We start from the raw sequence: 20343 nt of genomic DNA, 5'->3' as shown, positions 1-20343 counted from the left end.
GATTAAATTCTATGTTATATGTGCTTCTCGAAGGGGAGGGGGCACAACTGTATAGTGTGGTATAGCGCCGAGGAGGGACGAGGGCAGAGGAGGGAGAGCCAATAACTTGTTGGTTGTGCCCCGGACGCTGATGGGGGCGGGGGACGGGTAATAGAGTGTCGTGCCCCGGTCGCCAGTTACGATCACTACGCCACTGAGACCGTGTGTATGGAACTTGCTTCGCAGATATATCTTGTACAACGAACAGCCACGTCGTGCAACTGCTATAAAGCAGACAGGTTAGAGCGCATTGCCTCCGCTATGTGCTTACTACGAAGCGTGATAATTGTGACTGATCCGACCCTTAAACTTATTTTCCGTTCAACGGTACATTTCCGGACACGTGTTTCTCATCAAAACTTAATCTACAAAACCGCCTCTACAAGCCGTAGAAGCCTCTGATAGGAACTGTGTCCCTCAAACCGGACTCTTGTGGCACTGAGACCAGACAGAGACGAATGGACGGCAGACGCAGCGGGCGACTGACTGAGTGACCCGCGGCTGGGCGTGGCGCAGTTCTACGCGGTGCCGGTGCGGGAGGAGCCGAGCGGCGCGCGGCTGTCGGAGCGCGAGCTGTGCGCGCAGCTGATGCACGTGCTGCGGGAGGCGCCCAGCCTGCCGCCGGCGCCGCCGCTGGGGCTGCTCACGGCGCAGCGCCGCGACGTCTGGGCAGCGCACCGACACCTGCTGCTGCAAGGTGAGTCCGCGCCGTCCACCGATAGCCTGCACTGTCTGATTACAAACCCCTGTGTGATGCGGAACTAACCACCAGAGGCGGACCCGCCAGTATCAAAGGAGGCAGGCAGTACTGCGTTGTCAGCAGAGAAACAGTACCAGAATGAGCCGATTACCAGAACTCCGTGACTCGGAACGTCAACTAGTCACACAAATCCATCAGGGACATTTCAACACTTCTAAATCTGCCAAGTCGACAGTTTTTTTCTTTTTTTTGGGGGGGGGGGGGCCTGTTTGTGTGGTGTCCTCAAAGTTTGCTCACCTCTCGCGGTTTTCAAAACTGTAGAGAAAGGTACAAGTAAAAATTTTCACTTTGTTTTTTCATCTTTTGTCCAGGGTTGTCACTAAATTGTCTCCTTCAACCTGCAACCCTTGGGTTTCTTTCTTCACGAGGGACCTACGTTTCTCATGTTTTCTTTTTTTTTTCCTTCATGACGAAAGTGAGAGTTTAGGGTAGATCAGAAATTACTGATTTCGGAAATTTGTTATTTATGCCAGCGTGCCGAGTCTATTGTACCTACCGTTCCGAGGTAATGTATAATGCCCCGCAGAGCATCTCGTTTTTCGAAGACCGTGTCCTTAACTTTTTCTTTGAGGTCTTTCTCCCGGAGCTCAGCGTGAAGGTCTCTGGTGCGTACCCACCAAGGCGCTCCCGTGATCCAAGTAAAAAACGGTTCTGGGGTACCCGGAGGTTTTTCTAGTCGCTGTCGCTTGTAACTCCCCAGGAGGTCGAGCAGAATAATATGGTTCGTTTCACCGCGGCATGGTATAACTGGAAATTCGTGCCTAAGTTTAAATACATAGTTTTGAAACATGGAATAAGTACTTTCACCATTTTCATGCCTGCTGTTTTCTTCCCGCTTCTATGTGTTGTATATAGAGCTTTTCGTCAGGACGGACACCCAATTACTTGACACTTTACGCCAACAGGATTTGGTGGTCCGATATCCATAAGCGATTGCTGATGACGGGTTTCCTCTTTGTAAAAATAATAGCTGTCTTTTGGGTAAATGGATTTTGATTCTGTTATCATGGGCCCACTGTGCGAAGGTGCCAAACTGTCTCAGTATCTGTGTTAATAGTTGGTCCATCTTCTTGCTGGTAGTCAAAAATGGGATGTCACCTGCATAAAGACTGTTACAATGGTACAGCGAGAATGCCGTTGGCGCAAAAACTGAAGAGTAGCGCGGAAGTTACGGGTCCTTGCGGGATGAATCACGCTATACCTTGTGGCATTCTCACATAAAAGGAGAAGTTCACTTCGCATTAACGCAGTGTCGACAGTGAAATATTTGGTGATGTTACGGTATGGGCGTGTTTTTCGAGGCTACGGTGTAGTCCCCTTATTGCGGTCAAGAAGACACTAAATATGGAAGTATATCAACACATTTTACACCGTTGTGTACTGCGTACAATAGAGGGAAAGCTCAGAGCCGGTGATTGTTTGCATCAGCATGCCACTGCACGCTGGCATGAAGCAGCGTCTGTCAGCGAATGGTTTTTGGACAACACTACTCTCGAAATGGAGTGACGTTCACATACTTCCGACCGGTAGGCAACGGAACGTCTGTGGGAGGGGTTAGAATGCTGACTTCGCTCCAGCCCCAAGCGCCCAGTATCACTGCCTTCTCTGTTTTCGACACTGAGGAATGACTGGTTGTCATTCCTCAACAGGCATTCAGACACATCACTGAAAGCGTCCATAGGTTTTCAAGTGGCCATAAAGTCGAAGGTTGGAGACACCTAGTTTTAATGTCCACTAAATTAGAAGAGTAACAACTCCTCTAACATTATTAATTAGCCACAGAAGGCTTATTCTTGAATTGTTTGTTATTTACATGGCAACTAATACCAGCTGAAACCTGGGAGCACCAAACGCAATGGATGGAGGAGCATGTAAACTACACATAATTTCCACTTTTTTTTCCTTATTTGCTCCAACGTTGCGTCTTGCTCCGCTCCTCATTCAATATAAATGTCAAAAAAGGGAAACCTTCGGTCAAACAATTTACTTGCTTCAGCATCAGCTCACGAATCTGTCATCTGTAACGCCGAGAAGTGAGTGGAAGGGCTAGGCTGAGGTGTGTGAGATACTTGTTACGTCTGCCACAGATGGCCCCTGCCAGGCAGACTACACTGAAGACACCCCTGTGTACCACATAACATACACAAGCAATTGCAGGCGCAACCAAGAGAAAAACAATTCTTCAAAACAAACAGAACTTCCTACAGACCTCTTTCTGCAAAGGTCGCCTCACAGATACAGGGAAAGTTGGAGTACTCCGCTGGCCTCCGCCGGCTTTATAAGGCCTGCGCAGCAGCAGTACAGCGAGTTCCTCGCCGAGCTAGGACCAGATCCGACGGACCTCACCGACGCTCTTGATGAATGGTCGTCTACAGGTTATTTTGGCAATGAGGATGGATAAAAAAAATAACCGTCTACATTTACGAATACAGTATTGCTGGGGGCCTCCCCATGAGAGAGATTTGATTAAATTCTGTCACCGCGCTCACAAACTAAAGACAGCCAACTTGCCTTTTCTAAATCGCCATCAGGACATGTCTAGATGATAAATATTGCCACTCGACACCTTTGCGCATACAACGAAGTATGCCAGGGTTCACAGACTCGAAAGAGCGACCATTAGCACACTGGATCATTCAGTAGTAGAAACTGCTTTGACTATGCAGGCCAGTCAAACAGAGCAGAGCCAGTAAAATAAAAACGTGTAAGGCTCCAGCAGACTGCACCCCTTGTGGGCGCAGACCCAAATACTCCCCCAGCCCGAAAAATGGTACCGAATCTTCCCAAGCCCGCAAGAGTCTCATAAACGATAGGACCAAATCCTCCCATTTGAAGCAGGTAGCAGTTCTAAACGTTATGAACATTCCAAGTAGGGAAAGGAATATGAAGTTACAGTAGAAGATGTAAAATTTGTCGTGTGTATTGTATGTTTAAAAGTTTTATCTTTTATCTTATTGCGATAAAGTCAAGCCGGCACTCAAGGTCACGCACAAAGCGTGCATAAGTGAATCAATAGTTTTTGTTCAAAACGTAGGAGGGTAGGGGAAGGAGATAAGGAACATGACAGAGATAATTATATTATCGTCTATAATATTACATGTAGTGTGTCAGTTTGGCAGGTTTCGGTCCTATTAACTGCTTACCTGCTTACCTACCTAGTTTCGGGAGGATTCGGGGCTGAGCCCCTCCTTGGAAGGTCGCTGCAGGGTCCAAGCTCGTGGCGGAAGAGAACTGTTGTTGTCACTCGACAGCAGACGACAGGCAGCTTCGTTTAGGAGGAGTCACAGACGCACTGCACACAACGCCGGCAGAGGCGCGCACGGGAGTTCGGATGCATCGCAGTTTGAGTTGGCACACCCTCCGTTAAGTATTGAAACAATAGCAACTTTTGACCTAGTGAATACAGATTATGAACTGAGAGGAAACCGAAGAAAGACGAAAGTAATGATGAGTAGCACAAGTGAAATTAGCGAGAAGCTTAACATGAGGAATGGGGGCTGCGAAACAGAAGCTCCTACTTTGGAGACAAAAGGGCACGTAACAGACGAAGCAAAGAGGACATAAAGGGCACATTAGTGTAGGCAGATAAGACGTTCCTGGCGAAGAGAAGTCTGCTAGTATCATCTATCAGTGTTAATATTAGGAAGAAATTTCTGAGAATACGTATTTGGAGCACAGCATTCTATGGCAGTGAATCATGGACTGTGAGAAAACCGTTAAGAAAGGATGCTTAAAATTAGGTGGACTGATAAGGTAAAGAATGAGGAGTTTCTCCAGAGAATCGGTGAAGAAAGGAACGTATGAAAAACACTGAGAAGAAGAAGGAACAGAAAGAACACATTTCTAGGTATCAGGGAATAAACCGTTGTACTTGAGGGAACTGTACAACCTTTAGCGGAAGGCAGAGAACGGTATAGAGCCAGCAAGTAATTGAAGACATAGCGTGAAAGTGCTACTGCGACATGAATAGGCTGGAACAGGAAAGGGATTCTAGGTGCGCCGCATCGAACCAGTCCGATGCCCCCCCCCCCCCCCCCACACACACACACACGCACAAAAAAAAAACAAAGATGTTTTGACACTCTAGTATTGTAATACGCCTTAGCGCTGACATCTTATGAAATATCTTTGTCTTCTTTGGCTCTGAAGTTTTAGATCAGTAAATTTTCTTTCGTTGCTGCCGTGTTATGATGTGCCGTGTTTCAGGTCGAGTTTCATGATTGCATTCGACAGAAGATTGGAAAACCGCAGCACGCAAACGTCACGTACACACACACACACACACACACACACATACATAAAGACTCATTCATTTAATGTATCCATTTATAGCCCCAACTATTCGATATTTTCTGGTAGAATGGGTGTATGCGGGCTCGTGGCAGAACAAACTGCACTTCTTCCTTTAAACATAACATATACCATTTCTTTTATTCTTTTTCAGAACGTATACTCCCTGAGCTAAAGCAGTAAAATTATTACGATCATCTCTCTTTCTACTACTGATTTAATGCAGGTCGTCTCTCCTTAGAAACAAAAGACATCTGCTCAAGTACTAAATGTTTAACAAATTGGTAAAATATGATTAGAAATTAGTTACGGATTTTTCTCCTTTTGCGTGTGACTATTCATGTTTTTGTCAGTATTTATTGATCTGCTAACCCATACTACTCATAAATTTGCCAATATGTTCCGATCTCAGCCGTTTTCTGAGAGAAAGGGATACACGTTCATCACTAACTGAGTAAACGGGCTACGAAAACACAGATTCATGTCCCACATTTGCCACATCATAAGTACAGTCGAACCGCCTTTCAACTAAGTGACCTAAATTCGCAAACAATAAAAAATTAGGGCCGGCGCTTTTGTACTTTATTTCTATACAGATGAGAAAAAACATGGGTGCACGCTATTTTCACCTGCTATAGATTCTGTAACAACATACACGTCCAGCCGCGAGAATGCGATGTCTGGTGCGAATTTTTCATATGGATGATCCATTTCCTGAAATTGTTTCAAGTTCTTTATCGTGTTTCATGTTTATACATGAATTCCCATTCTATTTATCTACTGTGGTGTCATAAGTTCTCTTCAAACATTCCATTTCCAATGTCGCAGAATTATCATCTTACAGACACAACAAGATTAAAGAATGAAGATTTAGCGTCGTTATTCAACGACTATAACGAGTTTTCATCACCGAATAGTACCAAAATAATATTGCATTTTACTTTTTTACAATAAAAAAGAGTCCTACAAACCAGCAAAGGAGGGGAATTAAAAGAAACGTTATAAAATATAAAATTGGGTTTCCATTCAGCCGAAAAAATCTGAAATCGCTTACAAACTCAATGTTCTATACCGTTCGTCCAAAAAGTGTCGAGACTGAATTTATTCCTGTCGTACAATCGAAGTCAGCGCAGTAACTAAGATGCAGTTTGAACCAACAACTGTAAACAATAGGTGTGCATTCGAACAGTCAGTAGTGAGCAGGCAGTGCTAAGTGATGGACATGCGTCCACAGTGTGTTAGCGTTGTTGTGTGACAAATCACAATGGAGCAACATCTCTAAATCATGTCTCCTAGTGATATTCAACAATGTTTCGTAAAAGAGAAAACTGTGTGCGAAGTTGTCCCGCACTCCTTGGCTCCCAAACAAAAAAAGGAGGACGTTTTTACTGAATGTGCCTGTAATCAAACAAGTGGACGGGACTTAAGGCGATAAGGTATATACAAAAGCAACGCACACTGACCACTATCTTCATAACTATCCTAACCACCACCCTAGACAAAAAAGTTGTTATGAAAACCTTCGTGGACAGGGCTATCAAAATTTGTGAACCGTTTACATACAAGACGAAGTTAACCACCTACGGTCGACCTTTAAAAAGAATGGTTATTCTAACAAGGAGATAGAGCGAGATTGACGCCATAGGCAAGGAATCAGGATCAACAAGGAATAACGGTCGCTCAACGGGAACGTTTTTCTTTCGTTTATTAGACAGATTACATGTCGCACTTGGGAAGTATTGGGTATGTATGGATTTGAAACTATTTTCAGACCCACCTGGAAGATAAAGGAATACATAAGAAAGGCAAGAGATATACGACATCCTTTGGCTACATTGGGTGAATATAAAATTCCTTGTACTTGTGAACTAGTATACAGAAGTGTTAACATCCGTTTACATGAACACAGGAGGAACTGTGACGTAGGGTAAATCAGCCGTAGAAGAACATATGAACAAGAGGGTAATCATGAAATAAAATTCCGAGACGAGTGTCATACCGAAAACATCACATTGCCATAAAGAGCCTATTGAGATTTATAAACGCCGTAATTATTTTAACAGAAAAAAGTAAAGTGTCCAATTAGATAAAATATGGATGTCGATTTTTCAGTGACAAAATGACGATCGATTGTTTTCATTGGAGAATGTTGGCACTACCAGAGACAGTCTCGTAGCCGGCGTCATGTGATAGACTATGCTGCCCTCTATACTGCCAACACTCGTATATTCGGCACTCCCGCAAGTTCTAATTGCAGCTCCCTTCTTCGCCTCTTGGGATGTGTCCCGCAGCCGGAGACGAAAAGGTAGAGGAAAGTTTTACATACCAACCACAGCCTGTCAGCCTGGAAGTTTTTTGTATAAATTATTTTTGTTTTCACGTTATTATTTTGTATCTGTTTATTGGGTTCAATTTTCCAGTGGACATTGAATTTTAAATTTTAATAGAATGGTTAACGGATTTTTGGCAGTTTTAAGTGAGTTGGATCGCGGAGACCCATTTTCTTCCACGCCTAATTTCTTCCAAGCTACGACTAGTGAGATATTTTACTTCCTGTCCCTACATGCCGATTCTTGAGCTGGGAAATTCAGTTTACAGAATAACTTAATTCACTAACGAGAGATTTCGGGAAAGTACTGCATCGGAAGTGAAAAAGTTTTTAATTTGCCTTTCTCTTACATTCATCTAATTTTTGGTATTTGCCTGATGTTACAATGTAAATACTGGTTTTGCATGGACATGAATCTCATAGTTCTGGTCTGTCCTTCAAATGTTGTTGTTCATAACGATGTTGATAAATCGTGTTGGTTGTCTAAACTACTTTAATTATTTTCCTTTTTAATCTCGCCAATTCATTAAACAAATAGCACTTTTAATAAGGTGACTCGTACAGCAATTAGAAATTTGAAGAACTATATGTTCATCATTAGCTGCACAAACATATTATTTACCTTGTACCGGTTTCAGTCGCAGCGACGATCTTCAGGGGAAGAAAGAAAGTTGTAAATTAGATGGATATGCGGTGCATTTTCCATTGCCTGAACTGAAAATCATCATAGTCATGCAATGTTTACACAACCATGTATAACAAACCGAGATCAATACTAGCACAAGATGGTGGCTGTGACTGAAACCGGTAGAAAATAAACGACAATAAATTTTTACAGCATATGGCAAATATGCAATTCTTCATTAAAGAAATGTATAGAAAAATTTTGTAAACTTAAGTAATGCACCAAAATGCTGCATTATTGGTTCTGAATTCGAAAAATTTTTGCACGTTATTCATCATCAAATTTCACCAGGTAAGACCAACCCAGTTCGAATCTAAAGGTTTGCTGACTGTGTGAAGACTAAATGACTATGAGTCTAGTAATAATAGCTACGCCAGCGCACTATGAGGGGCAGTCAAATGAAAAGCGAACACCCACCGCAGTGGGACCATGGAACGGTTCCATTCTAAAGCAATCATCACCGCACGCGGTAAGGCATTTATCCCTCCAGGAGAAGAGACGATCAGTTCCGATTTCGTTGAACTTGGTCGGCAGCTGACAGATCCACAACCGCATCCACTCTTGCACTTCCTCGACCGGCGGAAACCGACGTCCATGCATGTCTTTGTTCAGGCCGCCAAAGATGTGAAACTCACACGGTAAAGTATCCAAGATGTACCGAGAATGTTGCAGTGTTTTCCCATCAAATCACTGCAGCATGGCCTCTTTTATTGGCAGTGTGAGGCGAGAGTTATGGTGCAACAAGATGATAACGTTTGAAAGCTCGAGGGAAAATAGCAAAGCTGGCAGTGAAAATATCTCACACTTCTCGGCCAAAGAAATCTGTGGTGTCACCGCCAGACACCACACTTGCTAGGTGGTAGCCTTTAAATCGGCCGCGGTCCGATAGTATACGTCGGACCCGTATATCGCCACTATCAGTGATTGCAGACCGAGCGCCGCCACACGGCCAGGTCTAGAGAGACTTCCTAGCACTCGCTCCAGTTGTACAGCCGACTTTGCTAGCGATGGTTCACTGACAAAATACGCTCTCATTTGCCGAGACGAAAGTTAGCAGAGCCTTCAGCTACGTCATTTGCTACGACCTAGCAAGGCGCCATTATCAGTTACTATTGATATTTTGAATCATGTACCGTCAAGACCGACGTTCGTCAATAATGGATTAAAGTTAAGTATTCCACCAGCTACGTCCGTTTTTCTGAAGTCTAATTTCCTTGTCCTGTTCCAGACCTCAGGCCAGACTGCGTGAGCTAAAACGCGTGCCTTTCGGCCTCCTCTAGTAACACGGTGTTGGCTCCCCTGCCAACCACAACAAAATCCACAGCTGTTCACCCAAGCGACGGTAAGGTCATGATGACGTTCTTCTTCGATTGGAGGGACCATCTTCGCCTCGAGCGTGGAACCACAATCGGTGCGCAGCGCTATGAAGACACTTTCCAGAAACTGTGATGCGCCATAAATTCAAAACGCCCAAGAATGTCTTCAGAGGAAATCACCCTGTTGCACGATAACGCCCGCCTCCACACTTCCAGAGATTTGCGACTTTGTGGGGCAACATTGCAACATCCACCATACAGCCCGCATCCTTCACCAGCCTATTTTCGCATGTTTGGTGACGTGAAACAAGACGTTCGTGGACGTGGCTTCCCGTCGGACGCGGAAGTGCAAGAATGGGTGCGGTTGCCGTACCTTCAGCGGTCGACAGCGTCTACGAAACAGAAACTAAGCGTCTCATCTACCACTTAAATGTTTTAACACACGTGATGGAACCATTCCATGGTCGGTTTGTGGCAGGAGTTCGGTTTTCATTTGATTGCTGCTTATACGCAGCACTTGAGACGTTAGCAGTTTCCCCCCGTTGGCATGCGCAGACGAGCAGAACCGCGCCAGCCTGGAGCAGCTGGAGTCGAGCCTGCTGCTGGTGTGCCTGGACGAGCCGCTGCCCGCCAGCTTCAACAGCCGCACGCTGCGCGAGAGCCGGCCGGAGGTCGCCAGGGGCCACCAGGTGGCGGGCCGCGACGAGACCAACATGGCGCACCAGATGCTGCACGGCGGCGGCTCCGCCCTCAACGGCGCCAACCGCTGGTTCGACAAGACGGTGCAGGTGCGTCTCACCGGCGAGGGCACGGCTCACTGAACCCCACAGGGCGCGTGCAGCACACTAGCAAGCAAGAGGCGCTGGTTACAAAACACTAGTTCTTACGTCATAGTCAGCAGTTCGGTCGCTTAGCAACCGCCACAGAGCCCAACATGTGGCCGTGGAACTAAAGGAGGGCGAGGCGATGTTTTGAGTCGTGATCCTTCCCTCGCCCCCTCCCCCAAAAAAGAGATATCACCGTACTAACCTCTTATGTAAAAACTATTATGATTATTTTAAAACACACTGTCCAGTTACATTAATCTGAACATCTTTTAAAAGCCTGAGTAACAACATTTTGAGGTGCAGACTTCTGTAAGACCTGCAGGAAGATATGCAGTGAGGTTCTGGAAGGTATCGACAGGGTTGTCGAGCCATACCTACTCCAATGCCGCGACCACCTGTGGTAGGTTTCTCTGCTGAGGATCCATAGCGTGAGCAGCCCAGTCAAGAAGGTCTCTCACATCCTCGACTGGATTTAAAACCAGCGAGATTGGTGGCAAGAGGAGTACGATAAACTAACACTGGTGCTCTTCAAACCACACATGTACACTCTGAGCTGTGTGACACGTTGCCTCGTCCTACCAGTAGATGCCGTAGTGCGGAGGAAAAAAACAATCTTGCGTCTTGTTGTGGACATAATCCTGAAAGGTAGAAGCACACCTGTATTGATCCACACTGCCGTCCTCAATGACGAGATCACCCAGGGAATGTCATGAAAACATTCCACAGACTGTAACGCCCTCTCCTCCTGCCTGGCAACTATGCTCCCTGATATTTCTTGACATACGAGCCAACGGCCTTCTCCCAAAGAAGCATATAAATCTGATTCGTTTGTAAAGGCCACCTGTCACCATTCAGTGGATGTCCAGTTGTGGCATTAGCGCGAAAATTCCAGCCGTCTTCACTAATGAACAGCAATCAGCATAGGTGCACGATCAGACGCCTGATACAGAGGCGCATACACAGCCACGTTCCCTCCTGAATGGTCGTTGAGGAGCCACTGTTGCCAGCCCCTTGGTTCATCTGGACGGTCAGTTGGTCAACAGTTGCACGTCTGTTCACCAGTATACATCTCCGCACTCGTCATCCACTCCTGTCATCTATGGCCGGTGGTGTACCATAGTTGCCTCGGCGCTGGTTTTGGATAGCGCCATTTTGCCTTGTACTGTATACTTCAACCACGGCGACACACAAACTGTTAACAAACTTAGCCGTTTCGGAAATGCCTTCTCCATTGGCCCGAAAGCCAATGATCATGCTGTTTAGGACGTCAGGTAAATCGCTCCGCTATGACAACGACTGCACTGTTTCCCAGCTTCCTCCACCATGCTCAAATACACTCCACTGCTGGTGGCGCCACCTGCCGTTTGTAAGTGTTTATTGCACGATGAAGTCGAACATAGGCGGTAGTCACATTAATGTAACTGCGTATTTTATATTTCATTCTTATTAGTATTAAAATCATAGTCCTTTAAATCTGAGGGTGAGTACAAATTTAATTTTCGTGGGAGAGGGGGGGGGGGGGGGAGGCGGGTCGGAGGAGCAGGAAAGGACAGAGACAGTGGAAGACTGAACACCCCCACTCACCTCTCACTCCCTCCCTTTTATCCTCTCCCAGAAACCCAGAACCGAAGCTGTGATCCGCTTCTAGCTTCGTATACAGACTGCATAAACTATTTAGGGGACAATCTCAGCAGCCCACTTGAATTGCCTGTAGATGATGCTAGTAATAGGGCAAAGCCACCATCACTCCACTCTGCATTGTTACCAAATTTATTCAAGATGGCAGATCCAAGATGGCGGCGATATATATGGCAACATCATAATGACATCAGGGTGGGAAGTTCAAATTTTGCTGGGAAATAAGGTCAATTGGGCTATCTCCACTAACCTCATCACTCCCATCTCCTCCTCCCTCCCCTCCCCCAGAAAATGGTGGGAAGCTCAAATTTTGGCAGAAAAAAGGGCACTTGGGCTACCTACACTCACCTAAGAAAATGTTGGGAAAAAGGTCACTTGGGCTACCTCCACTATCCTACGTCACCTGACCGCCACCTCTTCCTTGGAATTGGCAGGGAATGGACCCAGCTTGTGTTGGGCTGCAGGATAGGATAGACAAAAGTCTTTATTTGGCATGCAGTGTTTATTTAAACAATTGGAGGCAGTAGCTCCATCCAGTGCGTCCACCATGAGGTCTGGAGTCCAACTGACCTAGTACACATTACTGTCACCAGAGAGCACTTTCATCCTATGGCAATCTGTGGGGAAAACGGCAGTAAAAGGACTCACCCTGTTCTGGGCTGCTGGAGAGAGGAAGGACTGTACCTTATTTATTTTGGAACAATTTATATAGCGATGGATTTTACGTAGTTCATTTATTACACTGATACAAAACATTTGCTCTGGCATGCTTGTGATACATGTGCAATTTAGCTTTCTAGAGACGTATAGCGTCCACTGTTCACATCTGATGACAGTACAGAAATTATTCTATGCCTGAATCAGTCCTCTATAAAATATGGTTAGTAATGGAGAATACCTCTTACAAGGAAACAGATAAACACAGCAGCGGCATCTGACATGTGAAACTACACATCTTGCCACCACTACTTCTGTAAACAGCACATCTGTCAAGTAGATGTATACATGGGGATTGCAGTATCTCACAAACACCTATCGCTAAATTAGAATCATCTTAGTTATGAAACTGAAGTCTTGATTTTATACCCAAGATGCGACAGGGGAATGGCTTACATTGCATAAATCTTTGTTCATTTAGAGGAATGTGTCATGTTTCATCACACATGAGATGGAAGTCCTTTATATGTCTATGCATGTGTCATGGATGTGTGTATGTGCTGTGCACTATATATCCAGACCGATGTTCAGAGGCAGATCCACCACAGGTCACATCTGAGATGGGGCTCGCAGGTGGGCTAACCACGCGTTACGTCCGAAGATATGTTCTATGTTCGAATTTGGGTCCACCAGCAGAATGTCCTGGTCCTTGGAGCTGTCCGCAAGACATGCACAGACACACAAAAGATTTCTATCTCATGTGTGATGAATTAGTCGAAACAGAACGCAGAGCCATCAGCTATTCCATCACTGTGTCAGATGCGTTTAAATGTAGAGGTCGTCAATCACCTTCTGGCTGCAATTTAGAAGTGATCCACAATGCCGCCAAACTCTTCCAGTTTCCTAATGTTCTAACTGTCTTTTATTTAAAATCATCCAGTGTGTGTGGTGTGCTATGGTAACAGCAGTAACAGTAAGATTTACAGCATTTCACATCTAGGTTTCTGCAGGAGGCAATGGATCAGAACACGTTAATGTCAGTTTAGAATTTGACACGCACCTCGAAGTCGTGGAGAAAACCAAGATGTATGGCAGTGTACAAAGCACGTTAGAGTAGGGGAAAAAAACAATGTTTTAAAGCAACGACACGAGGTCACAGACGACTAACAGTATAGTCTGTGGGATACGGTCATCCTCCTACAGTACAGGTGATGAAACTTTAAACTGGTCTGTGCAGTGGCTCAATACCTGAATATTTGATAGGATCATCATATCTGCTCAGTGCCGCCATTCATGATGTATTTGTTTTCAATATGTGAGAGGAGAGAGATGCTGTAAAATTTTTATCGAGTTTTCTATTGGATGAAGTTAGTGGAGCTTTCATAGTTCGTAATTTTTCTCTGTTGGATGGTACAGAATAACAATGATAGCATGTTGGACTGATAGAGGTGAATTGGCCCTGAGGGATGCGAATCTGCTTCAGACTGCAGTATTTGTACGTAGTTTGGAGAAGCACCATAATGCAGTAGCAAAATCCTCATCTTTCTCCAGTTCCCGTACTGTGTTTTATACTACCTTGTGTTGCAGGAATGGGCTTCGTTTGGCGCCGACCTTACACATCGAGCACAGTTGGTAGAGCAACGACAAAATGTTCCTGTTTCCATCGAATGGTCAGACGCAGTCCTGTCTCACTAACTCAGTTTAGCCTGTTTCTGCATGGGTTTGCAGAAGATGGTAGATATAGATTTCTCCTACTTCTATCAGTTCCGACCTAAGTTGGAACGATCACATGCGCAAAGCTGCAGGAATGGTAGCGCAGAGTCTGAGGGGCAGTTGCAAGATGCATAGGGACTACCTAAAACCATTTTGGAATTTTACTGTAGCAGATAGGATCGAGAAAGGTGGCTCGTTTCGATATATGAGAGTGCCATAAGTATGATTCACTATTGGTTGTAATCATTAAAGGACTTCTCCATAGGATCCAATGCAGGTATGTGGTTGAATGAAAAGACTTCATTGCAAATCCCAGAAAACATTTCTAGCGGATATTGTAAGACTAGAGATCTGAGAAGCATGTGTACATTTCTTACAACCTCAATCAGCACACAAGCTACTATTTATGATCCTTCTAAATCAGTCTTCGGCTATAACCCAGTGGATATATCGCAGAACTTCTGATATGGCATCGAAACAGACTGCATCACAAATACTGCAGAATTTTCGAGCCGTGGCATAAGAGAGTTGCAAATACCGTTTTCATACCATTTTCCTTAGCCGAATCACTTTCTTAATTCGGTAATTTTATTTCGGGGTTGCACCGTCGGCGTCGTGTAACGACACTGTTGATCTGATAATATACACTCTTGCGATCACCATCTATATTCAGTGACGCAGTATTTGCATGGAAAAACAACTTCATTCGGAGGTAATGCCATATCTCGATCTATGAAGCCGGTATAGCTTTTAACATGGATATTTGTCTGCACCTGCAGAACCAAGACTGCTTGTGACAGTAATATGGTCGTTGCGATCGTGTTTTTTTAAAATATAGCGGTTTGTAAGACAATTATGCCTCTCTTTCTAAGACACAGTGGTAGCACACACAGGAAAAACTTATGAGACATCGCTGATTTTCTATCAATATTGTTTCACTCACAAGAAAAACTTATGAGACATGTCCACCCATCGCTGATTTTCGGTCAGTATTATTTCGTATCGCCAGCAATCAGTTATTGGCGGAGTATTATACATACTAGTAGGGGATACCTTATAGGTTCACCTTGAGCACCAGGTTTATAAAATATGTATGTGTGTGTTGCGACATGTCCAAAGCAAATGAATATGTCCTGTTGTAAGGACATAGTTTGATGTGGAATACTGTGACAGCAAATGGAAGAGTATTTCAAGTAATAAGAATGGTACACATATTTGTTTTTCCAGAGCCACAGCCGGCAGCAGGGTGCATTTCCGATACTTCGCTCATTGTCGAATGTCATCCAGTTGATACCGCGATCGTAATATTTAATTGTAAGTACAGTGATAAAATATATATGTGGCCGATTCCCTAGGATGATTCTATCTACGCCGGTGGCCTGTGACGGGAATGATTCGCGTTTCTGCCTAACGGTAGGGACTGTCAGAATGGAGAGGCCTGGTGGGATGCAGGATTGTAGCTGACTTAACTGTGTCGTCCTCTAGACAGCCGAATACAGAACTAATACTTAATATGTGTTCAACAGCATTTTTTAATAGGTGGAAATGTGAGAAGATTCAATATGGAGATATGTTTGAACTGGACCTTTATTCCCTTGCATGTAAATTGTCCAATTGACTGCTTCTGCACATTTCGCGTCTCTATGTAGTTGAGAGAACATCGATTGTGATGTGCGCACCTAACAGGTGAAAGACAGGTTGAAGACACATTTGCTGGTTCTCTAGACATGCGAAACACCTTTAGTTGACTTTGTAAATTATGGGGGTGATCTAGAATCACCTATATCGGTATTCGTGAGTGGAAATATGAGTTTCATCTTTTTTTTCGAATTCTCACATAAAGGGCTTCACAGACAAGATAAATTTCTAGTTACTCAGTGATTTATAGCATGCTACACCTCGCTAAAGTTTCAGGTTTCTAGAGAAATAATTTCCAGTCTATATCTTCGGAATTATACTGTGCGAGAGATACTATTGCTATGCAAGCAATATTTCTGTGTGCTTGATATCGAGAATTATCGCGTAAATGGTATGATATTATGGCAAACAATGTGAAAACATATGTGTTCTTATAATCCCAGAGTCTGGAGAGGAGTGTAGAAAGCAAGTAAGCAAGTCAGGGCTGGAAATAGTAACGCCTTTGTGCCAAAGGGAAATGAGCCCGATTTTGTACAACAGTTCGGAGAGTGACTTTGGTCCGCTGAGGGAGCTCTGGTCATGCATCGGGAGCGGATGACTTGTGACCGTCGGCTGTGGTGGATAGCCACCTGGCCTTGCGGGAAAATATTTAGTGCTGTGAGGAGTATACCTACAGTGCATGTGCTGTTGTCTTCGCAGTATTGTATGAGTGTCTGGCAGGCGATAGCTGTATGCATGATGCAAAACGGGCAATTTTCTATGGCGCAGGATTCGAATTCTATGTTTAGTACATCGACTTGGTACACAGTGATATATTGCTAGGTTGGGGATCGGTTTCAAACTCTGATATTCAAGCTTCCATCCTGAGTGGCCTAACAGTGTAATTGAGTCTTATGGTGTATGCGCTTATGCTGTCTGTCTTCACGGTATATGTACAAGTGTCTGGCAGTCGGTAGCTATATGAATTATGCAAATGGGATGACGGCAAAGGATACGAATTGTATGTTTACTACATCGACATGGTTTACGGCGCTATATTGTCAGGTTGGAGATCGGTTTCACACTCTAATATTCAAGCTTCCGTCCTCAGTGGAAGAGCATTGTAATTGAGTAATAGTCTTCCCATATTTGACGATCTGTAGGCCACTTTTGCAGGGTTTAACTGTCAGTGCAAAATGGCGATCTGTACAAAATAGTTTTGCCACTGAAAGTCTTATCTGCAGGAAGAAAAAGGCAGACGTTGCTTCCACACCGGTAGCATCAGTAATTTGGCAGGTAAATTCAGTAAGGGCTGATCATAATGCTCCATTCATTCATAACACATCCTTTGTGCTGGGACATAGGAGCCCTACAGGGTGTTACAAAAAGGTACGGCCAAACTTCCAGGAAACATTCCTCACACACAAAGAAAGAAAATATTTTATGTGGACATGTGTCTGGAAACGCTTACTTTCCATGTTAGAGCTCATTTTATTACTTCTCTTCAAATCACATTAATCATGGAATGAAAACACACAGCAACAGAACGTACCAGCGTGACTTCACACACTTTGTTACAGGAAATGTTCAAAATGTCCTCCGTTAGCGAGGATACATGCATCCACCCTCCAACGCATGGAAACCCTGATGCGCTGATGCAGCCCTGGAGAATGGCGTATTGTATCACAGCGGTCCACAATACGAGCACGAAGAGTCTTTACATTTGGTACCGGGGTTGCGTAGACAAGAGCTTTCAAATGCCCCCATAAATGAAAGTCAAGAGGGTTGAGGTCAGAAGAGCGTGGAGGCCATGGAATTGGTCCGCCTCTACCAATCCATCGGTCACCGAATCTGTTGTTGAGAAGCGTACAAACACTTTGACTGAAATGTGCAGGAGCTCCATCGTGCATGAAGCACATGTTGTGTCGTACTTGTAAAAGCACACGTTCTAGCAGCACAGGTAGAGTATCCTGTATGAAATCATGATAACGTGCTCCATTGAGCGTAAGTGAAAGAACAGGGAGCCCAATCAAGACATCACCAACAATGCCTGCCCAAACATTCACAGAAAATCTGTGTTCATGATGCGATTGCACAATTGCATGCGGATTCTCATCAGCCCACACATGTTGATTGTGAAAATTTACAATTTGATCACGTTGGAATGAAGCCTCATCCGTAAAGAGAACATTTGCACTGAATTGAGGATTGACACATTGTTGGATGAACCATTCCCAGAAGTGTACCGGTGGAGGCCAATCAGCTGCTGACAGTGCCTGCACACACTGTACTTGGTACAGAAACAACTGGTTCTCCCGTAGCACTCTCCATACAATGACGTGGTCAACGTTACCTTGTACAGCAGCAACTTCTCTGACGCTGACATTAGGGTTATCGTCAACTGCACGAATAATTGCCTCGTCCATTGCAGGTGTCGTCGTCGATCTAGGTCTTCCCCAGTCGCGAGTCATAGCCTGGAATGTTCTGTGCTCTCTAAGACGCCGATCAATTGCTATTGTCCCGTGCTAAACCATACATCAAATGGGCATCTGCCAACTCCGCATTTGTAAACATTGCACTGGCTGCAAAACCACGTTCGTGTTGAACACTAACCTGTTGATGCTACGTACTGATGTACTGATGTGCTTGATGCTAGCACTGTAGCGCAATGAGTCGCATGCCAACACAAGCACCGAAGTCAACATTACCTTCCTTCAATTGGACCAACTGGCGGTGAATCGAGGAAGTACAGTACATACTGACGAAACTAAAATGAGCTCTAACATGGAAATTAAGCGTTTCCGTACACATGTCCACATAACATCTTTTCTTTATTTGTGTGTGAGGAATGTTTCCTGAAAGTTTGGCCGTACCTTTTTGTAACACCCTGTATATAGCGATGAGAACGCTTGCGTTTTGGAGATGTTTGTTGAAAGCAGGACTTAATGATTTCCAGGAAGGGTAACATGTGGTGGACGGGGTGCCCCATTAAGATCATCAGGAGGAATGCATTCGGCGTTATTCTGGGCTGTTTTCGTGAACAGGTTCTGTTAGAACAAGAATTTCCATGCGGACAAGCTGAGACATCACAAAAGCTCCTACAAAAGTGGCCATTAACTATTACTGCGACACTTTACAATCTCTGAGAGGTGAGTTTGGCTCTTATTTAGCTGCATCTACGACAGTGAGCCGCTCAGCAATTAGGTCTTTGCTGGACCACAGGTAGAGAGGCATCACACCGCAATGGTAAACACTTGCATGTTCAGAGGGTGACCTGACTCTTATTTACATAGACATGTGACATCATATAACACTTGAAGAATGCTAACTGTATACCCGAAAATAGACAAAACTTTCATTTGCTGGCTGTAGGCAAAAGTGGACTGAGAGCAACTGCTCATGCCCCTGTGTTTGTCTGTCCAGCAGTGACTCATGGCGGTGTCAATACGTGCACACATTGGAGCCTCTGATATGTTGCAGTTGACACTAGTTTGAAAGTGCTTTTTATGTGCAATGAGTGAGTGTGCACTACATTCTTTTCGGCTGTTTAAGCGTTGTGAGCGTGTTGGCAGAGCGTTATATATACATTATTTTGACAATTTCACTCGTAGTGGACGTGTGTGTTGCATTATTTTGTGAACAGGTCTGTAGGCTGTGCTATGCATTATTTGAACTGTTTAGAATTAGTGAGCGTGTCTGCAGAGCCTTTTACATGCATTATTTTGACTATTTACGAGTTGTTTTCATATCTGCACATCAGTGTACTGCATTATTTCCGCAACTTACTAGTAGTTTTCAGGTCTGTGAGATGTGTATTGTGACCCCAAGAACGTCAGAGCGAGTGTTTTGTATAAGTGTAATAAATAAACTACGTGAAATCCATCGCTGTATAAACTGATCCAAAATAAATAAAGTCCAGTCCTTACTCTCTCCAGCAGCCCAGAACATGCTGAGTCCTTTTACCACCCTTTTTCCTGCAGGCAGCCATGGGATGAAAGTGCCCTCCAGTGACAGTTCTGTGTACTAGGTCAGTTGGACTCCAGACCTCATGGTGGACTCACTGGATGGAGCTACTGCCTCCAATTGTTTAAATAAACACTGCATGCCAAATAAATACTTATGTCCATCCATCAAGCAGCCCAGCACAGGCTGAGTCCATTCCCTGTCAATTCCAAGGAAGAGGTGGTAGTCGGGTGACTTAGTTAGCGGAGGTAGCCCAAGTGACCTTTTTTCCTGCAATTTCTTAGTTTAGTGTAGGTAGACCAAGTGACCGTTTTTCTCCACCAAAATTTGAACTTCCCGCCATTTTCTGGGGGAGGGAAGGGTGGTTAGTTAGTGGAGGTAGCCCAATTGACCTATATTCCTGCCAAAATATGAACTTCCCGCCATGACGTGATTGCGAAGTTGCCATATCTATCATCACCATCTTGGATCCGCCGTCTTGAATAAATTTGGTATCATCGCAGAGTGGG

The 20343-nt window shown here is 44.5% G+C and overlaps 1 protein-coding gene across 3 annotated transcripts in view; it reads left to right on the top strand.

Moving 5' to 3' along the window:
* Positions 1-20343, top strand: part of LOC126356585 (vesicular acetylcholine transporter-like) — an 886345-nt gene that overhangs the window by 807143 nt on the left and 58859 nt on the right. For all 3 annotated transcript variants that reach the window (XM_050007384.1, XM_050007386.1, XM_050007383.1), the window contains 2 exons: positions 556-736; positions 9975-10207. In XM_050007384.1, the coding sequence (XP_049863341.1) occupies positions 556-736; positions 9975-10207 (414 nt within the window). The remainder of the gene's footprint in view (positions 1-555; positions 737-9974; positions 10208-20343) is intronic.

The sequence above is a fragment of the Schistocerca gregaria genome, chromosome 1 (assembly GCF_023897955.1).
Source record: "Schistocerca gregaria isolate iqSchGreg1 chromosome 1, iqSchGreg1.2, whole genome shotgun sequence".
NCBI lineage: Eukaryota > Metazoa > Arthropoda > Insecta > Orthoptera > Acrididae > Schistocerca > Schistocerca gregaria.
Note: the sequence above shows the minus strand (reverse complement) of the source record. Positions and strands in the feature narration are given on the sequence as shown.